This window comes from Salvelinus namaycush, chromosome 32, assembly GCF_016432855.1.
Source record: "Salvelinus namaycush isolate Seneca chromosome 32, SaNama_1.0, whole genome shotgun sequence".
NCBI lineage: Eukaryota > Metazoa > Chordata > Actinopteri > Salmoniformes > Salmonidae > Salvelinus > Salvelinus namaycush.
The window spans coordinates 13,161,666-13,184,909 of NC_052338.1; the positions used below are offsets into that span (position 1 = coordinate 13,161,666).

The window sequence follows — 23,244 nt, forward strand, 5'->3', positions numbered from 1 at the left end:
TGCCAAAAGACACCTAAAGGACTCTCAGACCATGAGACACAAGATTCTCTGGTCTGATGAAACCAGGATTGAACTCCTTGGCCTGAATGCCAAGCGTCACGTCTGGAGGAAACCTGGCACCATCCCTACAGTAAAGCATGGTGGTGGCAGCATTATGCTGTGGGGATTTTTATCAACTGCAGGGACTCGGAGACTAGTCAGGATCGAGGGAAAGATGAATGGAGCAAAGTACAGAGAGATCCTTGATGAAAACCTGCTCCAGAGCGCTCAGGACCTCAGAGTAGGGTGAAGGTTCACCTTCCAACAGGACAACGACACAGCCAAGACAACGCAGGATTGGCTTCGGGACAAGTCTCTGAATGTCCTTGAGTGGTCCAGCCAAAGCACGGACTTGAATCCGATCGAACACCTCTGGAGAGACCTGAAAATAGCTGTGCAGCGACGCTCCCCATCCAACCTGACAGAGCTTGTGAGGATCTGCAAAGAATGGGAGAAACTCCCCAAATACAGGTGTGCCAAGTTTGTCAGACCCAAGAAGACTCAATGTTGTATCTGCTAGCAAAAGTGCTTCAATAAAGTACTGAGTGAAGGGTCTGAATACTTATGTAAATGTGATATTTCAGTTTATTATTTTTAATAAATGAGCAAATATGTCCAAAAACTGTTTTTGCTCTGTCATTATGGGGCATTGAGTGTAGATTGAGGAGGGGGAAAAAACTATTTAATCAATTTTAGAATAAGGCTGTAACGTAACAAAAAGTGGAAAAAGTCAAGGGGTTTGAATACTTTCCGAGGGCTTTCCTTGTTTGAAACAGCCTGGTGCGTGCATCAATTTCAGACCTCGGCTGGACTGGAACGACTCGTCACATCTCGGTGTGAAGCCACGAGGACAGTTTTGAAAACAGGTGAGCCCCTTTCCATTGCCTTACGCCTTTAGTGCGTAAAACGACGTTACCGTTATTTACTCATACCCCAGCTATGTGCTGCTTTTCTGTATCAGATAATGTTGCATTGCTGTGGTATGTCGGGACTCAAACGAAACAACGTTACCTGAATGATTATAATAGGCGATATTCCGAGAACAGGATTCCAATGAATTTCAGGTCATTATTTTCATTCAGATGAGTCCATTGTAAAATTAAATGCACACAGTTGTAAATACCGGTTGTAGTGTTTTGTACCACATGCCATTCTCTCCATGTAGTGTGTGTGTATGTGTGTGTGAGAGAGCGAGAGAGGGGGTACATTTTATATTGGTTATGCATAGGCTACTTTACAGTCACATTCTCTATCCGAGTTCGTGTTTGTGTGATACCCTACTGTACACCTGGTTGTGTGTGTAGTGGTACTACTTCGATGTGATGGGAATTGTGTGTGTAATTGAGCGAAGAGCATCGTGAGCTCTGCTGAGTTGAGCCTGCATGAGTTCTCTGCGATGCTCCCAGGGGAATGTGCTGTCTGTATTGTATCAGTACCACATACCAGGAGTCATCATAACATATTGTAATGACCCGGCTGGGTCATAAAGGAAAAAAGAGACGGACTCTAGGTGTGCAGGTCAGAACACAGGTTTATTCCTAAACTGGGCTATTGTTCAGGCCACAGCCCACGCCACTAAATGCCGAACGTACACAATTATACCATGTCGAGTTAAGGGTCACTCTCATAGGAACAGATCAAGGGCCCGAACAGAAGAAAGAAAGATGAGACAGTAATCCCTATTTATGCATTTCCAAACCCCGCGGGATTACCCATCATACCCCCCCAACCTTTCCATCTGTCCTGACATATTTAACCCCTGCTAGTAGCCATGAGAACCATAACACACCCACAAACACAGAACACAAACCCGGTCGTTACAATATTAATTGTGAGAGTTTCAAGTCCATACGTGTGTAATATTGCGTGTGTGTGTGTGCGCGCGCCCAGTTTCCTTGATCAATGCATGACTAGAATGAAGAACTCGTGGCATCATCATTGGCGACCACAGCCACAAAGTCATAATTATGGCTAAACCCGCCTATTTAAAAAATGTATCTTCTTAAAAATATTTTAACCTTAACCACACTGCTAACCTTATACATAACCCTAACCTTAAGTTAAGACAAAAAAGCACATTTTAGTTTTCATACATTTTTATGATAGCTAATTTGGACTTTGTGGCTGTGGTAACTAGTGACAACCGAGGCAACGCAGGGCTGCACCTAGGCAAGCGAGCACTCCCAACAAAGTTACACAGAAACTGAAGGAGGGGCAGAAATAAGGTGAACTTTTCCGCATTCCACGGCTAACTGAGAACTCTGGCTGTAGGCCTATTTACACATGGCACAGGAAAGTTTGCTACGTCGTTGACTAGTCGTCCTCGTACTTGTCACGAAGGAAAAGTAATTGCAACGCATTAGAAGACCAAACAGCATTCTGGCATTCAGTTGGGTGAGTGTTTCTCCTCATGTTCTTCTCGACGCATTTTTTATTTTCGGTATTTTCTCTATGATTTGTGCTTCTCTCTATATATATGTAATCCACCCAGACTACACACCACATGCTTGTACAATACGTTATTAACTCATAATTAAGTCATATCACCCATTTTCTCTCAAAGTCCATTGCGCATCACTGCAGCAATCATAGCGCTCTGTCTCTCGCTCATTCCCGACTAGTTGAGTTTTAAAAACGGTGGAATACCTTTGGAATATATATATTTTTTCCGGGTTGTGTTCTGCTATGACCTGATGGTAGTAATGGATTGACAGAATCTGAAGGTTGGTCATTTGAAAATGAGAAAGCTAGGCACGTTACCCACCGTTTCTTTTGGATACATTGTGCGCGTCGATGTTTGGTGTGAGTTATGGGATTTGTTTTTCTCATACCTGGTTAATCTGAGCTTCTGATTTAAAAAAAGTTTTGCTTTGCATAAAGTTTAGGCACCCTTACTTCTCTTTCTCCCCATTGGCTTTCGTATTTCCCCAATTCCAACCTATTCAGCTTTCATATCATTATTGTGGTATCCACATGATCATAATCTTCTCTAAGTATTTTGCTCTATGTGGTGATCACTTCAGTTAGGAATTCATAGTAGTATTTTCTACAAATGCATTCCAATGACTAGCTGGTCAACGACTTTATATGCACACGCATGCACACACACGAATGCACACGCACAAACACACACCACACACACACAGAGGGTAATACTGTTAATGTTAATGTTTCATAATGTTGAAAAATGAACAGATCACATTCACTTAGACACACAGGTGTGGTCAGGGTCTGCAGTAGCCCAGTAATGGATTGAAGGAGCCTAACGTTACTCCTTATAGTCCAACGACCTTATATGTTCTGTTTAGAGGCAAATTGGCTCCTGCAGCCGAAACATCTTCCTCACACTTATTCTTCAGAATAGAGTGCCCTAGGGCTCCCGAGTGGCGCAGAGGTCTAAGGCACTGCATCTCAGTGCAAGAGGTGTCACTATAGTCCCTGGTTCGAATCCAGGCTGTATCACAGCTGGCCGTGATTGGGAGTCCCATAGGGTGGGGATAAGTTGGCCCGGCGTCGCCTGGTTTTGGCCAGGGTAGGCCGTCATTGTAAATAAGAATTTGTTCTTAACTGACTTGCATGGTTAAAAAAATATGAAGCAGTAAGCCACAGTCTGTCTGTTTTGGCACATGTTCAGGAGCGAGGCCTCACTTTTAGCCACTTATCGGACCTCTTGACATGATGACGTCATAGTGCACCATTCAAAGACAAGGGCCATTGTGCCACTGTAGTGCTATTGGGGGAAGAGGTGCTTTTGTAGTTGCGCGGGAGCTGGTTCTTGAATCAACACAGTTGTTCTCAGGATGTTGTACTTTTGTTGACTTCATGGTATTGGGGTAGGAAGCTGGGGGTGGATCACGAGGGGAGTCTCGGGAATCTCTTCTTGGTAGAGTCTGGCATTGGATTTACTGTTACACATGGGAGGCAACAACATCTAGGAATGATTTTTAGCACATGGCTGAGGGGAGGGGGGGACATGCATAAATACAGTCAGAGTCCGAGAGTGAAAGAGAGTATACAGGAAGACTCACATGCTGTCACTAATAGACACATTTCCCTTCTCTGATACACAGACAGACAGACAGGGTATGGTGTGTTCAACAGTCACTTGACCACTTCTCGTCCCCTGTTGGTATCATCTCCGACCCACTCTTTCTTCAGAGAGCCTGCGCTTTCTCTCTCTCTCCGATCCAGCTCTTCCCTCCGATCCAGCTCTTCCCTCTTCTGTCTTATGCCTAAACATATCTCCCTTCTCCTCTGTCTCGTCCTGCGAGAGGTCATTAGCTCACTCTGTCTGTCTCTCTTGTCTGTATTCTTATGTATTTTATACCTCTTTTATTACTTTTTATTTAATTATAGTTTTTTTTACTCTGCATTGTTGGGAATGGCTCGTAAGCAAGTCTACACCAGTTGCATTCGGCGCATGTAACAAAGCCAATTTGATTTTCCCTTGCTCCCTCTCCTACTTTATATGATTGCAAACTGTTAAAGTTGACCCGTCTTGTCCTTGCTCTCTTTTTCTCTCGTTAATTCTCTCTCTTTCTCCCTTTCTCATGCCATATTTGGCTTTTGTCTGTCTGTCTGTCTGTCTGTCTGTCTGTCTGTCTGTCTGTCTGTCGTTCTGTCTGTCTTTATGATGCTGGTTTATTGTCAGCCTTTTTTTTCTCTTTCTCCCTCCCTGCATTTGGTTAATTATATTAGGCACAACTGGACGTCTTCAAGGAGAATACTTCCCTATAGTTAATATCAGTAATCATTTCAAAACTGATCACCAATGGGTTGATTTACTTTGACACTTGAGGCTTTCTGAGGGTTTTAGCCTGTTATTTTAATCATGTTTGTTTTCACACCATGGGTGGAAATAGGAGACAAAGGGCTGTGAGACAGAGGTTTAATCCTAGAGACATTAAAAGTGGGATGTATACAGAGGGTGCGGGGCAACAGAAGACAAATAGCAGAGGGACTAAGGATTTTAGAGATTGGGAAAGGGCCAATAAAGGGGTTGTTTACGGGACTCTACCCGGAGGGGCAGATCCCGGGTGGAAAGCCATACCCTCTGCCCGAGACAATAGCGGGGAGCTGGGGTCCGGTGGCGGTCCGCCCGTTGCCGATACCTGGAGGTGGTCTTGAAAAGAATGGACCGGGTTCTCTTCCAGGTACGGCAACAGCGGCGGACAAACATCTGGACAGAGGGTATGCTGACTTCTTCCTCAGTGAAGAGCGGGGGCTGATATCCCAAGGAACACTCGAGAGGGCGAGAGACCAGCGGCCGAGCAGGGAAGGTTGTTGCGGATGTATTGCACCCACACGAGTTGCTGGCTCCAGGTGGTGGGGTTGGCGGAGAGGAGAAAACAAAGAGCTATCTCCAGGTCCTGATTGGCTCGCTCCGACTGGCCATTAGACTGGGGGTGAAAACCTGAGGACAGGCTGGCCGACTACCCAACGAGAGTGCAGAACGCCTTCCGGGACGAGAACTGAGGACCGAGATCAGAGACCATGTCGACCGGAAGTCCATGGATCCGGAAGACGTGTTACATGAGCATGGCAGCCTCCTTGGTTGAGGGTAGCTTGGGAAGGGGAATAAAATGGGTGGCTTTGGAAAACCTTTCCACCACCGTAAGGATGGTGGTGTTGCCATCTGATGGAGGAAGACCAGTGACGAAGTCCAGGAAAATGGGACCAGGGGCGGTGAGAAACAGGGAATGGTTGAAGGAGGCCAACCGGAGCTTGCCGCGGGGCCTTATTCTGCACGCACACAGTGCAGGCGGTGACGAAAGAGGAGACGTCAGAAACCATGATGGGCCACCAAAAACGTTGTCGGAAGAAAGCCAGGGTCCGACGGGAGCCAGGATGGCAGGTGAGTCTAGAGGAACGTTCCCATTCCAGGACCGGGGATTGGGCAGAGTCCTGGACAAACGTCTGGTCAGATGGTGTAGCAGTGGGGCTATACAGGTGTGAGAGCGTGTCAGGCTTCCCATTCTTGGACACAGGGCGGTAGGAGATAGTAAAGTTAAAACGAGTGAATAATAGGGCCAATCGAGCCTGCCTTGAGTTGAGGCGCTTAGTAGTTTAGAGATATTCCAGGTTCTTATGGTCAGTCCACACTAAGAATGGATGTTCCGCACCCTCTAACCAGTGCCTCCACTCCTCCAATGCCATCTTGACCGCGAGTAGTTCTCGATTTCCCACGTCATAGTTCCTCTCAGCGGGGTTAAGATGATGGGAAAGGAAATCGCAGGGATGCAGCTTTTGGTCCTGGGCAGAAATGGATGGATTAATATGGGGGCTCTAGTGAATTGATGCATGAGGTCCGAGAACGCCCGGTCAGCTGCTGAAGACCAGGTGAACAGAACCTTGGGAGAGGTCAGTGCTGAGAGGGGGGAAGGCAGGGTAATGTAACCCCGGCTGAAGTGGCGGTAGAAATTAGCAAACACCAGGAAACGTTTCAGCTGCACTCTGGATGTGGCTAGAGGCCAATCCACCACCGCTCTCACCTTGTCCGAATCCATCTGAATATTTCCTGCAGCAATAACGTTTCCTAGGAAGAAGATGGTGGAGCGATGGAATTCACATTTCTCTGCTTTCACAAAAAGCTGGATCTCCAGGAGATGCTGAAGGACCTGTCGGACGTGGAGGACGTGCTCTTGAGCTGAACGGGGGAAAATGAGGTAGGCAAACACAAACCGGTTCAGCATGTCACGGAGCACATCGTTAACCAGGGCCTGGAACACTGCGGGAGCGTTGGTCAGTCCGAACGGCATAACAAGCTACGCGTAGTGCCCGCTAGACATTTTAAAAGCTGTCTTCCATTCGTCTTCTTTCCCGTATCAGAACCAAATGGTAAGCGTTCCCGAAGGTCCAACTTCGAGAAGATCATCACCCCCCTGGAGAGACTCGAAAGCCGATGAGATAGGCCCCGGTAGGATTTTGTCCTTCTCCACAAAGAAGAACCCTTCACCGGTGGGGGAGGCAGATGGATGAATATGCCCTGCAGCAAGAGAGTCCTCAATGTTCCTTTCCATAGTATTGGTCTCCGGACCAGACAGAGAATAAAGCCACCCCCGAGGCGTAGTAGTGCCCAGGAGAAGGTCGATAGCGCAGTCATAGGGTTGATGCGGAGGGAGAGATGTAGCACGGGCCTGGCTGAAACTCCCGTTGGTCCTGGTACTCTGCGAGAATGGCGGAGAGATCCGAGGCTTCTCCCAAGCCCGCAGGAAGACGTCCCGTGGCAGGCTGCGCCGACTACAGGCAATGCGAGTGGCAGAACGGGCTCCAACCCATGATAGAACCAGTAGCCCAGTCGATCAGGGGACTGTGCCTTTGGAAAACCCCAAAACCGTGGGTACAAGAGGAGATTCAATGAGCAGGAACTGCATAGACTCACTGTGATTACCTGACACTCGCAGGTTGATGGGAACCGTATGGTGGGTGACTCTGCCAATAGAGTGCCCATCCAGCACAGTGACGTCCATGGGAATGGAGAGGGGTTGTGTGGAGATACCCAGCTCCGACACCAGGGTAGTCTCCATAAAACTGTCGTCGGCACCAGAGTCAATGAGCACCCGGAGAGATTTGGACAGGTCACCCCACAGCAGGATGGCATGAAGAGGGGTACGAGTAATGGGAGATTGGAAGCTCACCAGCATGCTCATACCTGCTGATGAGCCTGGTCTTTTAAGGAACAGGTAGATATGTAATGTCCTGTAGTACCACAATACAGACAGTTCTTGGTGCTCAGTCTACACAACAGTTCAACAGGAGACAATCTAGCCCTGCCCGATTGCATTGGTTCTGGAGGAGACGAGTCGACAGCCCTCTGTGATTCCCGAGGGAACTCGGGTGACATCGGATTCTCCCGGCAATGTAGACTTCGGGAACGTCCGGGATTCCTCGGAGGCGAGGTGGGAATCGTGGACGAGCGAGTGTGACCGGGATAGACCTCCTCTCCTTCCTACGTTCCCGTAGCGTCCAATCGATCTGTATGGTCAAGGCTATGAGAGAGTTGAGGTCCACTGCATAGTCTGCCACACTACGAGAGTCTTGGCACAGTTCAAGTAGCTTACGAGCAGCCGCTCTCCCTGACAACGGATTATCGAACACCTTTCTTACCTCCGCCACAAACTCCTCCAGGCTGAGGCAAACAGTGTATTGATGCTCCCACACCACTGTAGCCCAGGCTAGTGCTCTCCCGGACATGAGAGTTATCAGGTACGCCATCTTCGAACGATCTGAGGGAAATGAAGAAGGCTGCAGCTCGAGGATGAGGGAGCACTGGGAGAGAAACGCTTGGCAGGTTCCTGGATCTCCAACATAGCGCTCCGGGGGAGGTAAGCGGGGTTCAAGGTAAGCCGGGGTAAGCTTGGGAGAAACACAGCTTGTAGCGGGGTTACTGAGAGCCTGGGAGGTTACTGTAGTAGACACAGGAGGCAGATATTACTTTTCAGAATATTTATTATAACAAAGGGGGCAGGCAAAAGGCAGGTCGAGGGCAGGCAGGTACAGGACGGCAGGCAGGCTCAGGGTCAGGACAGGAAGAAAGGTCAGAACCGGAAAGACGCTGGTAAGACCTGACAAGACAAGACGAACTGGCAACAGACAAACTGAAAACGCAGGTATAAATACACAGGAGATAATAGGGGGAAATGGGAGACACTTGCTGGGGGGTGGAGACAAGCACAAACAGATACAGATCAGGGTGTGACAGAAACTTTCCATACATATTTGCCCATGGTAGAAGTGGTCAGAACTGCCAAAACATTTAGGAGATGGAGGTGCTCAAAGTTGACCCATTTTGCCCACTATCCCACTATACCATGAGACATCCATGTCTTCATCACTGGTAAAGATAAACAGTTGAGTTTGATACCATTTAAAAACTTAAACAGGGTTGTCAAAGTATTTTATAATTTCTAGAAAAAGGTGTTTTTTAAATACAAATTGTCCTTTTTTTTGTTATATGTCAATTATCCAAAAACGTGTAAACTCAGATTTATTTTCATTTTCGCATATGTTGTAGTTTAGACCCTGTTTTACATAATCTGAAGTGTTTGTGTTGTGACCGCCATTGGTTGAGACACACCATACTCTTGAATACAGGGTGGGTAGCATTTCAATCATAGAAATATTATTAATAGAATGGAGATATCCCTTCAGACCACTGCAATTTAGTTGGTACATCATTGAAATTTTTACTTCAAATTACTTCCACAAAGATGGCCGCCGGTCCACCCACCATCGAACGTCAAGATAAATGGGAATGTATGTTCTATTATCTATATTTCTATGATTTCAATAAGCTTACTATGGAATATTGACAGTATAGTTTAAAACAACTGATTTTCCCATCAGGGGTTGGAACCAAAATATTTTTCCCATCATTCCATTCTGAGCAGAACTGCTATTTTGTTAGTCCCAGTATTCTTTAAAAAAAGGTGTATTTTACCCCCTTTTCATCCCCAATTTCTATCTTGTCTCTTCGCTGCAGCTCCCCAACAGGCTCGGGAGGCGAAGGTCGAGTCATGCGTCCACGAAACATGACCCGCCAAACCGCGCTTCTTAACACCCGCCCGCTTAACCAGGAAGCCAGCCGCACCAATGTGTCGGAGAAAACACAGATCAACTGACGACAGAGGTCAGTCTGCAGGCGCCCGTCCCGCCACAAGGAGTCGCTAGAGCACGATGAGCCAAGTAAAGCCCCCCCGGCCAAACCCTCCCCTAACTCGGACGACACTGGGCCAGTTGTGCGCTGCCCTATGGGACTCCCGATCACGGACGGTTGTGATAGACTCGGGTCTGTAGTGACACCTCTAGCACTGCGATGCAGCGGGCTTGGCTTGAAGCGCTGAACAGGACGTGAAGTGGAATGTGTTTACAGCATTTATATACTAGAAATTAGGAATATTTTTGGAACTTAAATCATATAGAAATTGAGAACGTTTTATTACAGTATTTTGTTACTTGAGCCAGTAAAGAGCGCTTTACGATTCTTGGGTACCGTAATCACTTTAGCTTCCCTCCAAGCCTGAAGGCACACACTTTCTAGTAGGCTTAGATTGAAGATAAGGCAAATAGGAGTGGCAAGATCGTCCGCCATTATTCTCAGTCATTTTCCATCCAAGTTGTCAAACCCCAGTGGCTTGTTATTGTTGATAGACAACAATCATTTTTTCACTTCTTCCACACTCACTTTACGGAATGAAAATTGACAATGTTTGTCTTTCATAATTTGATCACTTATACTTGGATGTATAGAGTCAGCGTTTGTTGCTGGCATGTCATGCCTAAGTTTGCTTATCTTGCCAATGAAAAAATAATTAAAGTAGATGGCAATATTAGTGGGTTTTGTGATGAATGAACAATCTGATTCAATGAATGATGGAGCTGAGTTTGCCTTTTTTCCCAAAATTTTATTTAAGGTGTTCCAAAGCTTTTTACTATCATTCTTTGTCATTTATCTTTGTTTCATAGTGTAGTTTCTTCTTCTTTTTATTACGTTTAGTCACATGATTTCTCAATTTGCAGTACGTTTGCCAATCGGTTCTGGTGCCAGACTTATTTGCAATTCCTTCAAAATGGGTGCGGTCCAGAAATTATTTAAATAAAATGGAACGACCCTTATGCCACTACTGTTGATTCATTGTTCTGTCACTGTTTATGGGTTTAAGTTATTTGTGCTGTAATAGAGCCCCCTGCTTATTATGAGCCAAATCCTAATTTCAGACATGCACGTAGGCCTACAACTCGAACTCAAGCTAATATCATCCATTGGCCTCAACTGAAGATATGTCTGAACATTTGAGTTGCGGGTGCACATCTGAAGCACATCTCAATATTGGTGGTATTATACATTTTGTCTTATAGATATGTAGTGGTGTTATGATATACTGTTTAATTTAATTATTTTGTTTGTTTTTTGTGTGATGTGCGTTGTGTTTAGACCCCAGGAAGAGTAGCTGCTGCCAAGGGTATCCATAATAAAGACCCCCCAAAAGTCAGGATTCAATTTATCCCCTATGCCCCTCAAACTCAACTCTGGACCTCGAAGTCAGTTACACTGTATTTTTTCATTGTTCCCCTCTAACCCGGGGCACCAGGTGTATGCAATTAATTATCAGGTAGAACAGAAAACCAGCAGGCTCCGGACCTCGTAGGGTAAGAGTTGAATACCCCTGCATGCTATCACGTTTGCCTTAGAACTCTGATATTAATTGTTTTCTTTCTCTCTTTGTTCAGGTCCCGACCTAGTGAAGCAATAGTTGAGTGCACCATGCAGTACTTGGACTTGAACCACCAGTAATATATAGTGGGTGGAAACGGAGGGATAAACTGGGGAGAAAAAGAGAAGTATGGCCGTCTTTAATATGCTTGAGAATGTGGAAGACCTCTATGAGATCGGAGAAGTACTTGGGAGGTAAGGATGGTCATTATAAAAGGTCTTCTTGTATGAGGCTGTTTAAGTGAGGAAGGTATTTTAACTCTTGAGTTCAATTACTTTTTAAGGTCAATTTTGCATATGCTGTCTTGCTGTGAACTAACGTGTGAACTAACATTCAAAGTAAGCAATTGGAATAATTCAAAAACTGACTGAATTGTGTATAGAAAGAAAATACTGAAATGTCAGAGTTTGTTTTTTTACCCATCTACCTATAAGGTGCCCTTCATTGCAAGGCATTGTAAAAATTACATTGCAATTACACAACATAAATAAACCTGTGTTGTGTTCAGTAGAAACACATTTTTATTGGACAAGCTCAGGAAGGACCTAGCCATTTCAAAACTTTTCCAAACAACAACTAAATTGTCTCACTCTGTCGTCACCCCAGTGGCCACTTTGGGCAGGTGAGGGAGGTGCGCGAGCGGGCCACGGGGGCTCTCTGGGCTGGGAAGTTCCTGAAGATCAGGAAGTGTGCTAGCAGCCGGCTGGGCATGGAGAGGAAGAATGTAGAACGGGAGGTTGAGGTTCTGCAGGCCCTACAGCATCCCAACATCATGGCCCTGAAGGATGTGTTTGAGAGCCGGGCCGAGGTGGTGCTGGTGCTGGAGCTGTGAGTGGAGGGAGGGGAGGAGGAGCGAGAAAACCAATACTATTTAATCCCAGGTCTGACATGAGATACATGCAGGGCAAGTCATTGATTCCGATGATGTGGCTGAATTATGTAGTAGAGTTAAAGGAAAACTCCACCCAAAAACTATCTTTTGGTATTTGTTTCAGTAGTCCATTGTTGATATAATCCCAAAATGTTTTGGATGTCAGCAATCAAGTTTTCAAGATATATAACTTTCAAAATACAGAAATACAGCCTGTTTGATGCATTTTGTTTGCATCATATGATGCTACTTGGGCGGTATCCAGATTGTCGTACCTTCAGATATTAGACAGCAAGGCTCTTGATCCAGGAGGGGATTCTCTACTGTTACCAAGTAAAGCTTGATTTTGGAAGAAGCTAGTCACGTAGCTAGATGGCTAACTAGCTACTAAATTAACACACCAAATGCACAACTGCAAATTGCGACAGGTGAAATGAAGAACGCAATCTTCTTTATATCCTAACGTATTGCACAAGTTGACTGCAGGTATTTCATTAAAAAGTAGCTGCAGATATTACAATTTATTTAAAAACATCAAAGAAATAGTTGCAATGGTTATTGACGGTATTGAAATACCATACCGTGGCTATTTCCAAATATACAGTGCCTTCAGAAATTATTCATACCCCTTGACTTATTCCACATTTTGTTGTGTTACAGCCTGAATTCAAAATGGACTTTTCTCTCTCCCCCATCTACACCCAATACCCCATAATGACAAAGTGAAAACATGTTTTTAGAAATGTTTGCTAATTTATTGAAAATGAAATACAGAAATATCTAATTTACATAAGTATTCATACCTCTGACTCAATATTTTGTAGAAGTACCTTTGGCAGCGATTACTGCTGTGAGTATTTCTGGGTAAGTCTCTAAGAGCTTTCCACACCTGGATTGTGCAACATTAGCCCATTATTATTTTCAAAATTCTTCAAGCTCTGTCAAATTGGTTGTTGATCATTGCTAGACAACCATTTTCAGGTCTTACCATCGGTTTTCAAGTAGATTTAAGTCAAAACTGTAACTCGGCCACTCAGGAACATTCTGTCTTCTTGGTAAGCAACTCCAGTGTAGATGTGGCCTTGTGTTTTAGGTTATTGTCTTACTGAAAGATGAATTCATCTCTGTGTCTGGTGGAGAGCAAACTGATCCAGGTTTTCCTCTAGGATTTTGCCTGTGCTTAGCTCTATTCCGTTTATTTTTGATTCTGTCCTTAACGATTACAAGCATACACGTAACATGATGCAGCCACCACTATGCTTGAAAATTTGGAGAGTGGTACTTACTCAGTAATGTGTTGTATTGGATTTTCCCCAAACATAACACTTTGTATTCAGGACAAAAACTGAATTGCTTTGCCACATTTTTTGCAGTATTACTTTAGTGCCTTGTTGCAAACAGGATGTATGTTTTGGAATATTTTTTTTTCTGTACAGGCTTCCTTTTTTCAGTCTGTTAGTTAGGTTAGCATTGTGGAGTAACTACAATGTTGTTGATCCATTGGCCTCATGGTGAAATCCTTCCTCTCCGGCATCTGAGTTAGGAAGGACGGCTGTATCTTTGTGACAGGGTTTATTGATACACCATCCAAAGTGTAAGTAATAACTTCACCATGCTCAAAGGGATATTCAATGTCTGCTTTTTTTATTTTTACCCATCTACCAACAGGTACCCGTCATTGCAAGGCATTGTAAAACCTCCCTGGTCTTTGTGGTTTAATCTGTGTTTGAAATTCACTGCTCGACTGAGGGACCTTACAGATAATTGCATGTGTGGTGTACAGAGATGAGGTAGTCATTCAAAAATCATGTTAAACACTAGTATTGCACATAGTGAGTCCATGCAACTTATTATGTGACTTGTTAAGCACATTTCTACTCCTGAACTTCTTTAGGCTTGCCATAACAAAGGGGTTTATGACTTGACTCAAGACATTTCAACTTTTCATTTTTAATTAATTTGTAAAAATTTCTACAACATGATTCCATTTTGACATTATGGGGTATTGTGTGTAGGCCAGTGACAAAATGTCTAATTTAGGCTGTAACACAACAAAATGTGGAAAAGTGAAGGTGTGTGTATGGTATACCACCCAAGCCTAGAATAGTTTGCTTGGTGAAAAAATGGCCTATATGTTGATCACACTGCCTGTATTTCTGTATTTTGAAAGTTATACTGTATCTTAAACGTTATTGCTGACATGCAAAACATTTTAGGTCTATATCAACAATGGACTAATGAAACAAATACCAAAAGTTTTTGGGTGGAATTTTCCTTTAAGTTCTGACACCTCTCCATTTCTCCTCGTTCCTCTTTCAGTATTAGTGGAGGAGAACTGTTTGACTTCATTGCTGAGAAGGAGAACCTGACGGAGAGCGACGCCATCGACTTCATGAAGCAGATACTACTGGGCGTGGGCTTTATGCACAACAAACAAATAGGCCATTTTGACCTAAAGGTAAATTATGCTAGTGTGTTGATTTGACATATGATCCAACTTCTTTAGTTTGTTACTCACTCTATATGATATTTAAGAATCCAGTGCTGCAATAGTCTGTAGTAGTGGTTTACACTAAGCTCCCCAATAACACTGCTAAAGTAGTATTACACATAAAAAATAGTATTACACAGCTTGTTCATTTATTGAATCCCAAATCCTAGACTTTTAGGTATGAGTGCTTAATGTGAAAAGAGCATATCTGTATTCATCCATCCCAGAACCACACAAACATGCTGACACTGCTACTTATTAGTGCAAGCGTCCATGTCGCATGCTCATGTTTGTATCCACAGCTGCCACTAAAGGGAGTGTGCCTGTGCACTAGGGTGTTGAAGAACATGCTGTTCACGGTCAGGTCGGTCAGCATCCTGTTGACCTTTATGGTCAGATTGTCCTAATTTTGCATGTAAAATGTGTACTCCCCCTCCACGATCAGCCGGAAAACATCATGCTGTCGGACAAGATGGCACCAAACCCCAACATTAAGATCATTGACTTTGGGCTGGCCCACTGCTTCCAGTCGGGGGAGGAGTACAGGTGCATGAGTGGCACCCCCCAGTACATTTGTGAGTATATGAGTTAGGTCCTGTTTAAATACTATGCAAATGCATGCATCCTTCCCCTCTACCTACAGTTGTTGTGAATAACTTATTGACATGACTGGATTCTTGAGGGCTATGTAGTGAAACCTATTGCTTACGTTATATGCAAATTGTCACAACAGTGATTACTTTTAGGAAGGAAACAGAAGAAAAGGACAGACTAAGCTACGTTCAGGACTGTTTCTGCCACCATGGTGCATCGGTCAGAATGCCAATCCGGAGATGTAGCAGTAATTCAGGTTTAGGGGTATTTATTACACAGTTGAACACGGGAACGAACAGAGGCACACGGGGGAGGGTTTGGAATGGAGGTAGGGCTTGTAAGGCCGGTAGGAAGGATGTGCTTTAGGATGTGGATTGTAAGGCCTTGGAGATAGGATTGGATGTGGTGGTCTGGAAGGGATATACAAAAGGGAAACATTAGAAACACATCAACATAAAAAGGTGCAGACAGGACAAAGTAGTGACAAGTGACTTACAGAGAACCACAAACTAAGGAGGCTGCCAGGACTAAACATAAAAGGTAATTATCATAGCATGGATAGAATGGATACAACATAAGTTCAGGCAGCATAAAATACATGTTTGACATTTTACTCCTACAACCTAAGGTACTTAATCATCACACGAAAGACAAGGCCACCCGTGGCATCACCAAGCAAACTATTCTAGTGTGTAGGAAGGAGCATGCTGGTTTAATAGGGAACTGAAAGTGGTGAAAAGGGCAGAGGGATGATTTGGGAGTGGAAACAGGTGTGGTGGAAAGGGGCAGATACGTTATTAAAGAATTGGAACAGGCCCCTTGTAATGCAGTGCCTATGTGGCTGAGGTCTCTTTTGTGGAAGTGAGCTCCTATTTCTAGGTCCAGGTGTTTCCATGGAGACAGTGCAAGAAGTGCAGTGTCATGATCTGTGTTGATGGTGTTACGGTAAACTAGGGTGGTTGCAATTCCAATTGAAACAGAAGCGATTTGGATGGTCTAGGAAAGTTGCCATTTCAGGTCATAACTACATTACCCTCCAACCCAGATACTTTCAGAAACCTCTTATCAATATAGTAATTATATTCTACATATGTAGTAATATATGACAAAGTAAAATTATCCTTAAAATCCTATTAGATTTTGAAACAACTGGAAGTTTGCCCCAAGACAGACACATCTCAAGCTGTTCTCAAATACTAGCTGCTTCAACACAGATTTGGTCAGCATGATAAGGTTGGCATGGTTACAAAGCTGGTCCTGTTTGGAATTCAAATGTGTTTGCCCAGCAGAAGCAGCTAAAGTACTATAGGTTTAAATAATACAATGCGACTGGTGGAGGAAGTTATCTCAAAGCCACTGGCGTTGTTCCTACCAGTCAAACAATCTATGAATGGTTTTCTGATAAATGCAGTGTTCAGTTTGCATTCTTGAAAATTAAAATGTTTCCTTCACAGATAGTGAAGGAATTTTCAAACTTCCAGGCCTTTGGGGTTCGCGTGTTTTTCATAAATGCAGCTACATGCATAGACAAGTCTCTCAGATTGCTTCATTGCCATGAAATACAATTTGTAGATATTGCCAATGCAGTATAGTGGTACAGCATTTCAGTAAATACAGTACAATGCAATGAGGATAATGAAATACAGTTCAGCAGTAATAATAGTACACACAGCTCCAAAATGATTGTGACAGTGACCCATTTTTGTTGTTGTTTGTCTCTGAACTCCAACACTGCATTTGAAATGATACAATATACTATGAGGTTGTTGGATGCATTTGCTGTTTGTTTTGGTTGTGTTTCAGATAATTTTGTGGCCAATAAAAATGAGTGGTAAATAATGTATTGTGTCATTTTGGAGTCACTTTTATTGCAAATAAGAATAGAATATGTTTCTAAACACTTCTACATTAATGTGGCTGCTACCATGATTATTGATAGTCCTGAATGAATTGTGAATAATGATGAGTGAGAAAGTTACAGACGCACAAATATCATAGCCCCAAGACATGCTAACCTCTCAACATTACAATAACAGGGGAGGTTAGCATTTTTGGTCAGGTATGATATTTGAGTGTCTAACTTTCTCAATCATATTCCAAACTTCATTGTATCATCTCAAATCCAAAGTGCTGGAGTACAGAGCCAAAACAACAAAACATTTGTCACAGTCCCAATATTTGTGGAGCTCACTGTATAATCATCTCTCCCTTTCTCAGCTTCTGAAGTGATCAACTACGAACCTCTGAGCACAGCTGTGGACATGTGGTGAGTGTGTGTATATATATATACAAAGAATGTCCCCCTTCCATCTTGATGAGTAAGCCCTTGGGATGCGTTCAGGCATGTGTAGGCACGCTCTCTCCTTTCCCTAAAAACACAGTGTGACTGTTTCTGGTTGAATGCATTAGCTTCACTCTATGAGTTCAGCTACTGTATAACAATCCGATTCTCTAGTGGGTTTCGGGCTGTGTTGTTTTGTTTTTTTACTGTTTTGAGTCTAAAGGTTTGGACTTAATTGTAGTACAGTGGAATATGAGTGTACCTAGACGCGCTACACCCCAGCGTTAATAAATGGTGCAAAAATGTAAGGACTTTGGGGGGAAAAACAACTTACCCCAGGACATTTCACATTGTGACTATCCCCGAAAAAGTAAATGATCATTCAGATGTCTGTGTTGATATTTTAGGTTTATTTTAGGGACAAACAAAGGCTTATGTTTTTGATGTGTCATGCCCCTCCCCCAGAGCCTCAGGCAGGAAAATGTTAGAGGTAGCTGATTATAGTACATTTGGAAATACGAAAGCAAACATTAAAAAACTACTCACCACAACAGCTCTGTCGACATCCTTTGGAATAAAGTTAAGATATTGAGATAAGAACTGAGCCTCTCTAGGCCTGTGAACAAAATAACCACATGACTGTTAGATCTTTGTTTGTGTTTACATCCCCCTATAGGAGCATCGGAGTGATCACCTACATACTGTAAGTTGAGGGAGAAAAGGGGGGTGCTACTGTACGTTTGGATTTACACATATCCCCAATTCCAAATCAACCCTTAGCCTACTATAACCCTATACAAATGTGACAATATTGCCATCTTCCTCTGTTGACTTGGAATTGGGCTATAGTAACAGCAACCTTCTTTTCCCCGACTCCACTTTATTTTTCCAGACTGAGTGGTATGTCCCCGTTCCAAGGGGACACGGACGAGGAGACACTGAGGAACATCATAGCCCTGAACTACAAGTTTGACGACCACTACTTCAGCATGACCAGCGCCATGGCCAAAGACTTCATCCAGAAGCTCTTTGTGAAAGATCAGAAGTAAATAATGCATTGGTCATGGGTAATTTGGCCTACTATGATGTCCTTTTACGATGTCAAGAACAAATATGGAACGGTGACTGGAATAGTGAATGGATCACTTATTTTGTGACTTTGCACCTATCGTAAATGGACAGATACTTGTTTTTTTTCAGCCACTATTGATAGAATAGGAACTCTGTATTGTATGAATATATCACCCTTTGTCTAGCTGTCTGTGGTTGCCAGTGTTTGTCTGCCTGTCTCTGTGTAGTAAGATAATGACAGCTGAGAATGACAGCTTTTTCCCCCAGCTGCTTTTAATAGAATATGAACTTACATGTATCAAATGAATAGATTACCCTTTGACTGTATGTGGCTGCCATTGTCTGCCTGCCCGCCTGTCTGCCTCTCTCTTTGTCTGTCTGTGTGCCGATCCTTATTGTCTCTCTGTCGGTCTGTCTCTGTGTAGTGAGAGAATGACCGCTGAGGAGTGTCTACACCACCCATGGATCAAGGTGAGGGTCGGCAGCACAAGGCTTTGCACCTGACAAACGGTTTAATATTGCACGTTTTATATGTGTACCTTTTTTTAAACCTCCTTCACTTATCATCGCTTCCTCTTTTTTAGCCTCTGACACGGAAACAGGTGGCCAACAGGAATCGCTCCTCCATCAACATGAAGACCTTTAAGAAGTTCAATGCCAAGAGGAAATGGAAGGTGAGTAGGATATATGTCCTATATTTGTCCCAACATTTTATGCCATATCACATATTATTATGACACTGAATAAAGCTCAAATCTTGAAAATGTGCATGCGTTTTATTACACAGAATGAAATCAAACTAAGGGCATTGATACACAGTCAATGCTCGTCTTGTGGAACTAAACTAACAAATAGGGCATGAACGTGAAGCGGTAATGTTTCGTCCGAAAGGCCCTTTTAAAGTCTACTCTGTCTATTAGAACACAAAGCACACTGACATTATAGTCTGAGACAACAGAGTACATGTTCACTAAATGTAGTTTACACAAGACAAACACAAAACCGGTTTTGAACGTACAGCTACATTGAGAAGCAGGACCTATACATCAGTGTCAGTTCAGCCGGTCGGTGCTCAAATAACACAACAGCAAATGTTGACACAGCAAGTGGGTCATAGAAACAGACTGAGCAGTGCTCAGAGCCTGAGACATAGATCTGTATGTTCATGTGCAAAGTTTAAATGAATTAAAGTGCGCATTTTAGCGAGGTGCTAAATATCCTTGCTAAGACAGAATGATATGGTATCCAGAATAATGAAATCATACCCAATCTTAAACATGTTCATGTATAGCCTCAATTATAAGGCAGGTTGATAGCGGTAATATAAAGCTATGTAGAGGTTGTGGGGAAGACACACTAATGAAGTTGAGGTGTAACTTGTGTGTAAATGACCTTTTAGCGCACTGTCAAAGACAATACAGTATGAAGATAGGCAGAAACAGCTCCTCAAATAGAAGTCCCCAATCACACTTGTAGGCGACGGCATGGCAACATTGGCTAGCGAAGGTCAAATTGATATAAAGCTGTTTTTGACGAAAATGAAAACGTGTCAGTTTGTCACTTTCACGAGGTTGGGGTGTTCAACTACTTAAGACATTGTCTCGAATCTAGGTTGTGCTTTTATATTTGTGAAAATTAAATTAATTAAATTAATTAATTAAATTAATTAATTAAATTTTTCGCTTCTCTCGCGAAGTTGCGCCTCTGGGTTAAGAAACTCTGTGCTACTGTGGTAGTTAATATTGCAGCTTGAAATATTATATTTTCAATCAATTTCTCTCGCGTTCTATTTTATTTTGCTCTCTGTCTTCGATATTTACTCTTCTGTTCTCCTGATCTGTCTTTTTCTGTCTAACATCTGACTCTTATGTTCTGTTGTCCCCTCTCTCCATCCTCCCCTTCTTTCTATCTTGTTTCATATCTCCTTTCCTCTGATCCTCTCTCTCTCTCTCTCTCTCTCTCTCTCTCTCTCTCTCTCTGTAGATGTCATATAACATGGTATGGGTGTGTAACAGGCTGCATCGACTGAAGCTGCTTTGTAAGACTAGTGCACTGGCGGGCGAGGAACTGGTGAGTAAGGCTGCCATGACAGTCCAACTAAGATTTACACTCGAACGAAACCCATTACATTGGCCATTAAGTGTGCCCCTCATTTCCAACCTCTATTGTTAAAAATGCTATTCATTGCAAAAATGCTATATTTCCAGGCTTTGAAAATGAACAGGTGATATAGCCTACTGTATCCTTAACTCAAATGGCTTATCATCCAAGCTTTGCTTATCTCTTGTTTTTATGTGTTTGATGACATCTATAAAATCACATAAATAAAGACTAAAAAGGGAGCATGAGGTAGAAAACATTGCATTGAACTTGACTGTATTCAAATTCCCTTTGCACACTACTGAGCCAAACTGAGCCAAGCAAAGTTGTACTGGACTGGCCTACATGGTTACGCATTCATCTTCGTTGCTTGAACTGTTCTGAAAAGAACAATGTGAAAAACAAAATAACCGAGCAAGCACACTATAATTTGTCTGCCCTATAGTGTGAATCCGATAAAAGAGAACTAAACTGCGATATCTCTCCTTGTCAGAGACAGTGTGAGAGTGACCAGGAGGACACAGAGACCAAGCCAGCCTCACTCATTCGCCGGCGACTCAGCAACAGTTCATAGACTCGACCACCAGGGGAGAGACAAAGCATCAAGCTGCAGTGCACAGTTTCCTTTACAGTGACACAACCAAGCCTACAGTATTTGCACTCCCCCTTTACCAGGCCTCGAGGGAGTGTAAGACCAAGACAGGCTGACACAAGAGCCGGGCACACAAGGAATTTTCGGGCTCTATGTCCCTACATGAGACTTCTCCTTGATGAAGTGGAATGGAATCTACGGCACAAGGCCTGTCAAGGCTCAACTTTATGCTCAATGCACTTCAGGTGGATTGGAGGTAATTCCAGTAAGAGCACAAGTACAAATGTGTGATGGCTTCCGTGAGTGAGCAGATATTTAAAAAGGCTCTCGATGGGGTAACATTTTAGAAAACCAAGCATGACTTGTTTTTAGAGCTCTGCTCAGTATTACTGTGGCTTATTGCATGTTTTTATGGTGCTATTGCAGTTGTAAAGGTCAACTGATAGCAGGCGGTAACATTATTGTTCTTATGGTGAAGTTACTGATTTGGGGATGAACAGTACTGGATTGCCAGTTTGGTCACCCGTGATACAAGTCAGTATTCGACGTCCATCCATGACGGAGGATGTCAGGAGGGGCAATATAAATATATTATATACAGTATAATAATACAATTATACTATATTATATAATGCTATACAATTATAAAATATCTAGTGTCCTAAACATGATTACCAAGTACTCCAATATTGTACGACAGACAAATGTTTTAAGATAACTGACCAGTATAAATAGCACAGCAAATGAACTTTTAAAGGTTCTACTCCTAGAAATAGGATAACGAATACATTCTAGTTTTACTAATCCAATAATGTCGTCCTGCATACAGTAAATACTCTGAACACTCCACGCTCTACTGCAGTGTTTCCCAACCCTAGTCCTCGAGCATCCCCCGCAGCACACATTTTTGTTTTAACCCTGGACAAGCACACCTGATTAAACTTGTCAACTAATCATCAAGCCCACACTGAGTTGAATGAGGTGTGTTTGTCAAGGGCTACCACAAAACTGTTCTGTTTTGGGGTACCCAGGGTTGGAAACACTGCTCTACTGAACTAGTAGCGTTACTGAAGATCATACATTGATGCATGACAAGTAACGTGACATGTTGGTCTATGAATGATCTTTTGGTGAGAACTATATACGTTTTCTGTTTCTCTAAGAAGTTTAAGAATTTGTGTTCTTTGATTATAACCTTGTGAAAATACCTTAAATCGACTGTCAGTGTTAAGTGTGGTTATTTTAAATAAAGGTACATTGTGGTCAACAGGTTTTGTGTATACATTTTGGAATCATCCTCCTTGCACACTTTTTAAATCATAGGGAATAGAACAATGGTGCAGGCCATGCTTTTTAATCAGCTCTTAATATTCTAACTTGGACCAGAGCTTTGCGCCTCTGCACTAGTTTAACTCTGCAATGTGTCATTGTTGGTCAGGGGGGACCTGAATGCTGTCAAGCAGCATTCTTAAAAAAGTGTCTGGGTAAATAGGAGCATGGCCATTGTGTAATAACCCATTCTTGAAGCTGTAGCCTATATTTTGAGGACCAAAATTAAAATAAGCCTTTGGGCTTTATTGTACTCATTATCCTTTAAAAACAGTCCTATGTAATTTATCCCACTGGAGCATCTTATTTTTCATTAAAATAGATACATTTATTAATTAAAAACAACCTTTCGGGTGAGTGCAGATTGTGGTTCCAACCGGGTTCCAACAGTCTTCGGTCGCCCTCTGCAGGAGTAAACCAAAAAGCACAAAAACGAATACATGGGCTGGCCCATCAATGATTTGATGAGAGATGATCAATACAGAAAAAAAACAGTAGTGAATTGATTACCTAATCTGGTCCATTATCAACCCAAAAACGAGTTGATATAATAAAGTATCTCATGAAATGTCTAGGCCTATAATAAAATTATAATTCTATAATAGAATACACTTTCGTGAGAGAAATCATTTTATAATTACATTTAAAGCTATAATATCATGT

The 23,244-nt window shown here is 42.9% G+C and overlaps 1 protein-coding gene across 2 annotated transcripts; it reads left to right on the forward strand.

The window, feature by feature from the left end:
- The first annotated feature begins 2,304 nt into the window (after positions 1–2,304).
- Positions 2,305–22,519, forward strand: LOC120027368 (death-associated protein kinase 2-like). Of its 2 annotated transcripts, none has more exons than XM_038972285.1 (12): positions 2,305–2,433; positions 11,269–11,446; positions 11,859–12,080; positions 14,443–14,581; positions 15,060–15,189; positions 17,426–17,474; positions 18,166–18,192; positions 18,382–18,534; positions 18,986–19,031; positions 19,145–19,234; positions 20,544–20,630; positions 21,160–22,519. In XM_038972285.1, exons 2-12 carry the CDS (start codon positions 11,382–11,384, stop codon positions 21,232–21,234), a joined length of 1,083 nt encoding a protein of 360 aa, XP_038828213.1. In that variant the 5' UTR covers positions 2,305–2,433; positions 11,269–11,381; the 3' UTR covers positions 21,235–22,519. The 2 variants fall into 2 exon arrangements, with proteins under 2 accessions (XP_038828213.1, XP_038828212.1); XM_038972284.1 differs by having other exon boundaries at positions 2,307–2,433; positions 21,154–22,519.
- Positions 22,520–23,244: the final 725 nt, after the last annotated feature.

Coding starts and splice junctions, on each gene's coding strand:
- LOC120027368 (XM_038972284.1), top strand. CDS start 11,382: ATGGCCGTCTTTAATATGCTTGAGAATGTGGAAGACCTCTATGAGATC. Junction 15,190..17,425: donor TGGCACCCCCCAGTACATTT/GTGAGTATATGA, acceptor TCCCTTTCTCAG/CTTCTGAAGTGATCAACTAC. Junction 18,535..18,985: donor CTCTTTGTGAAAGATCAGAA/GTAAATAATGCA, acceptor GTCTCTGTGTAG/TGAGAGAATGACCGCTGAGG.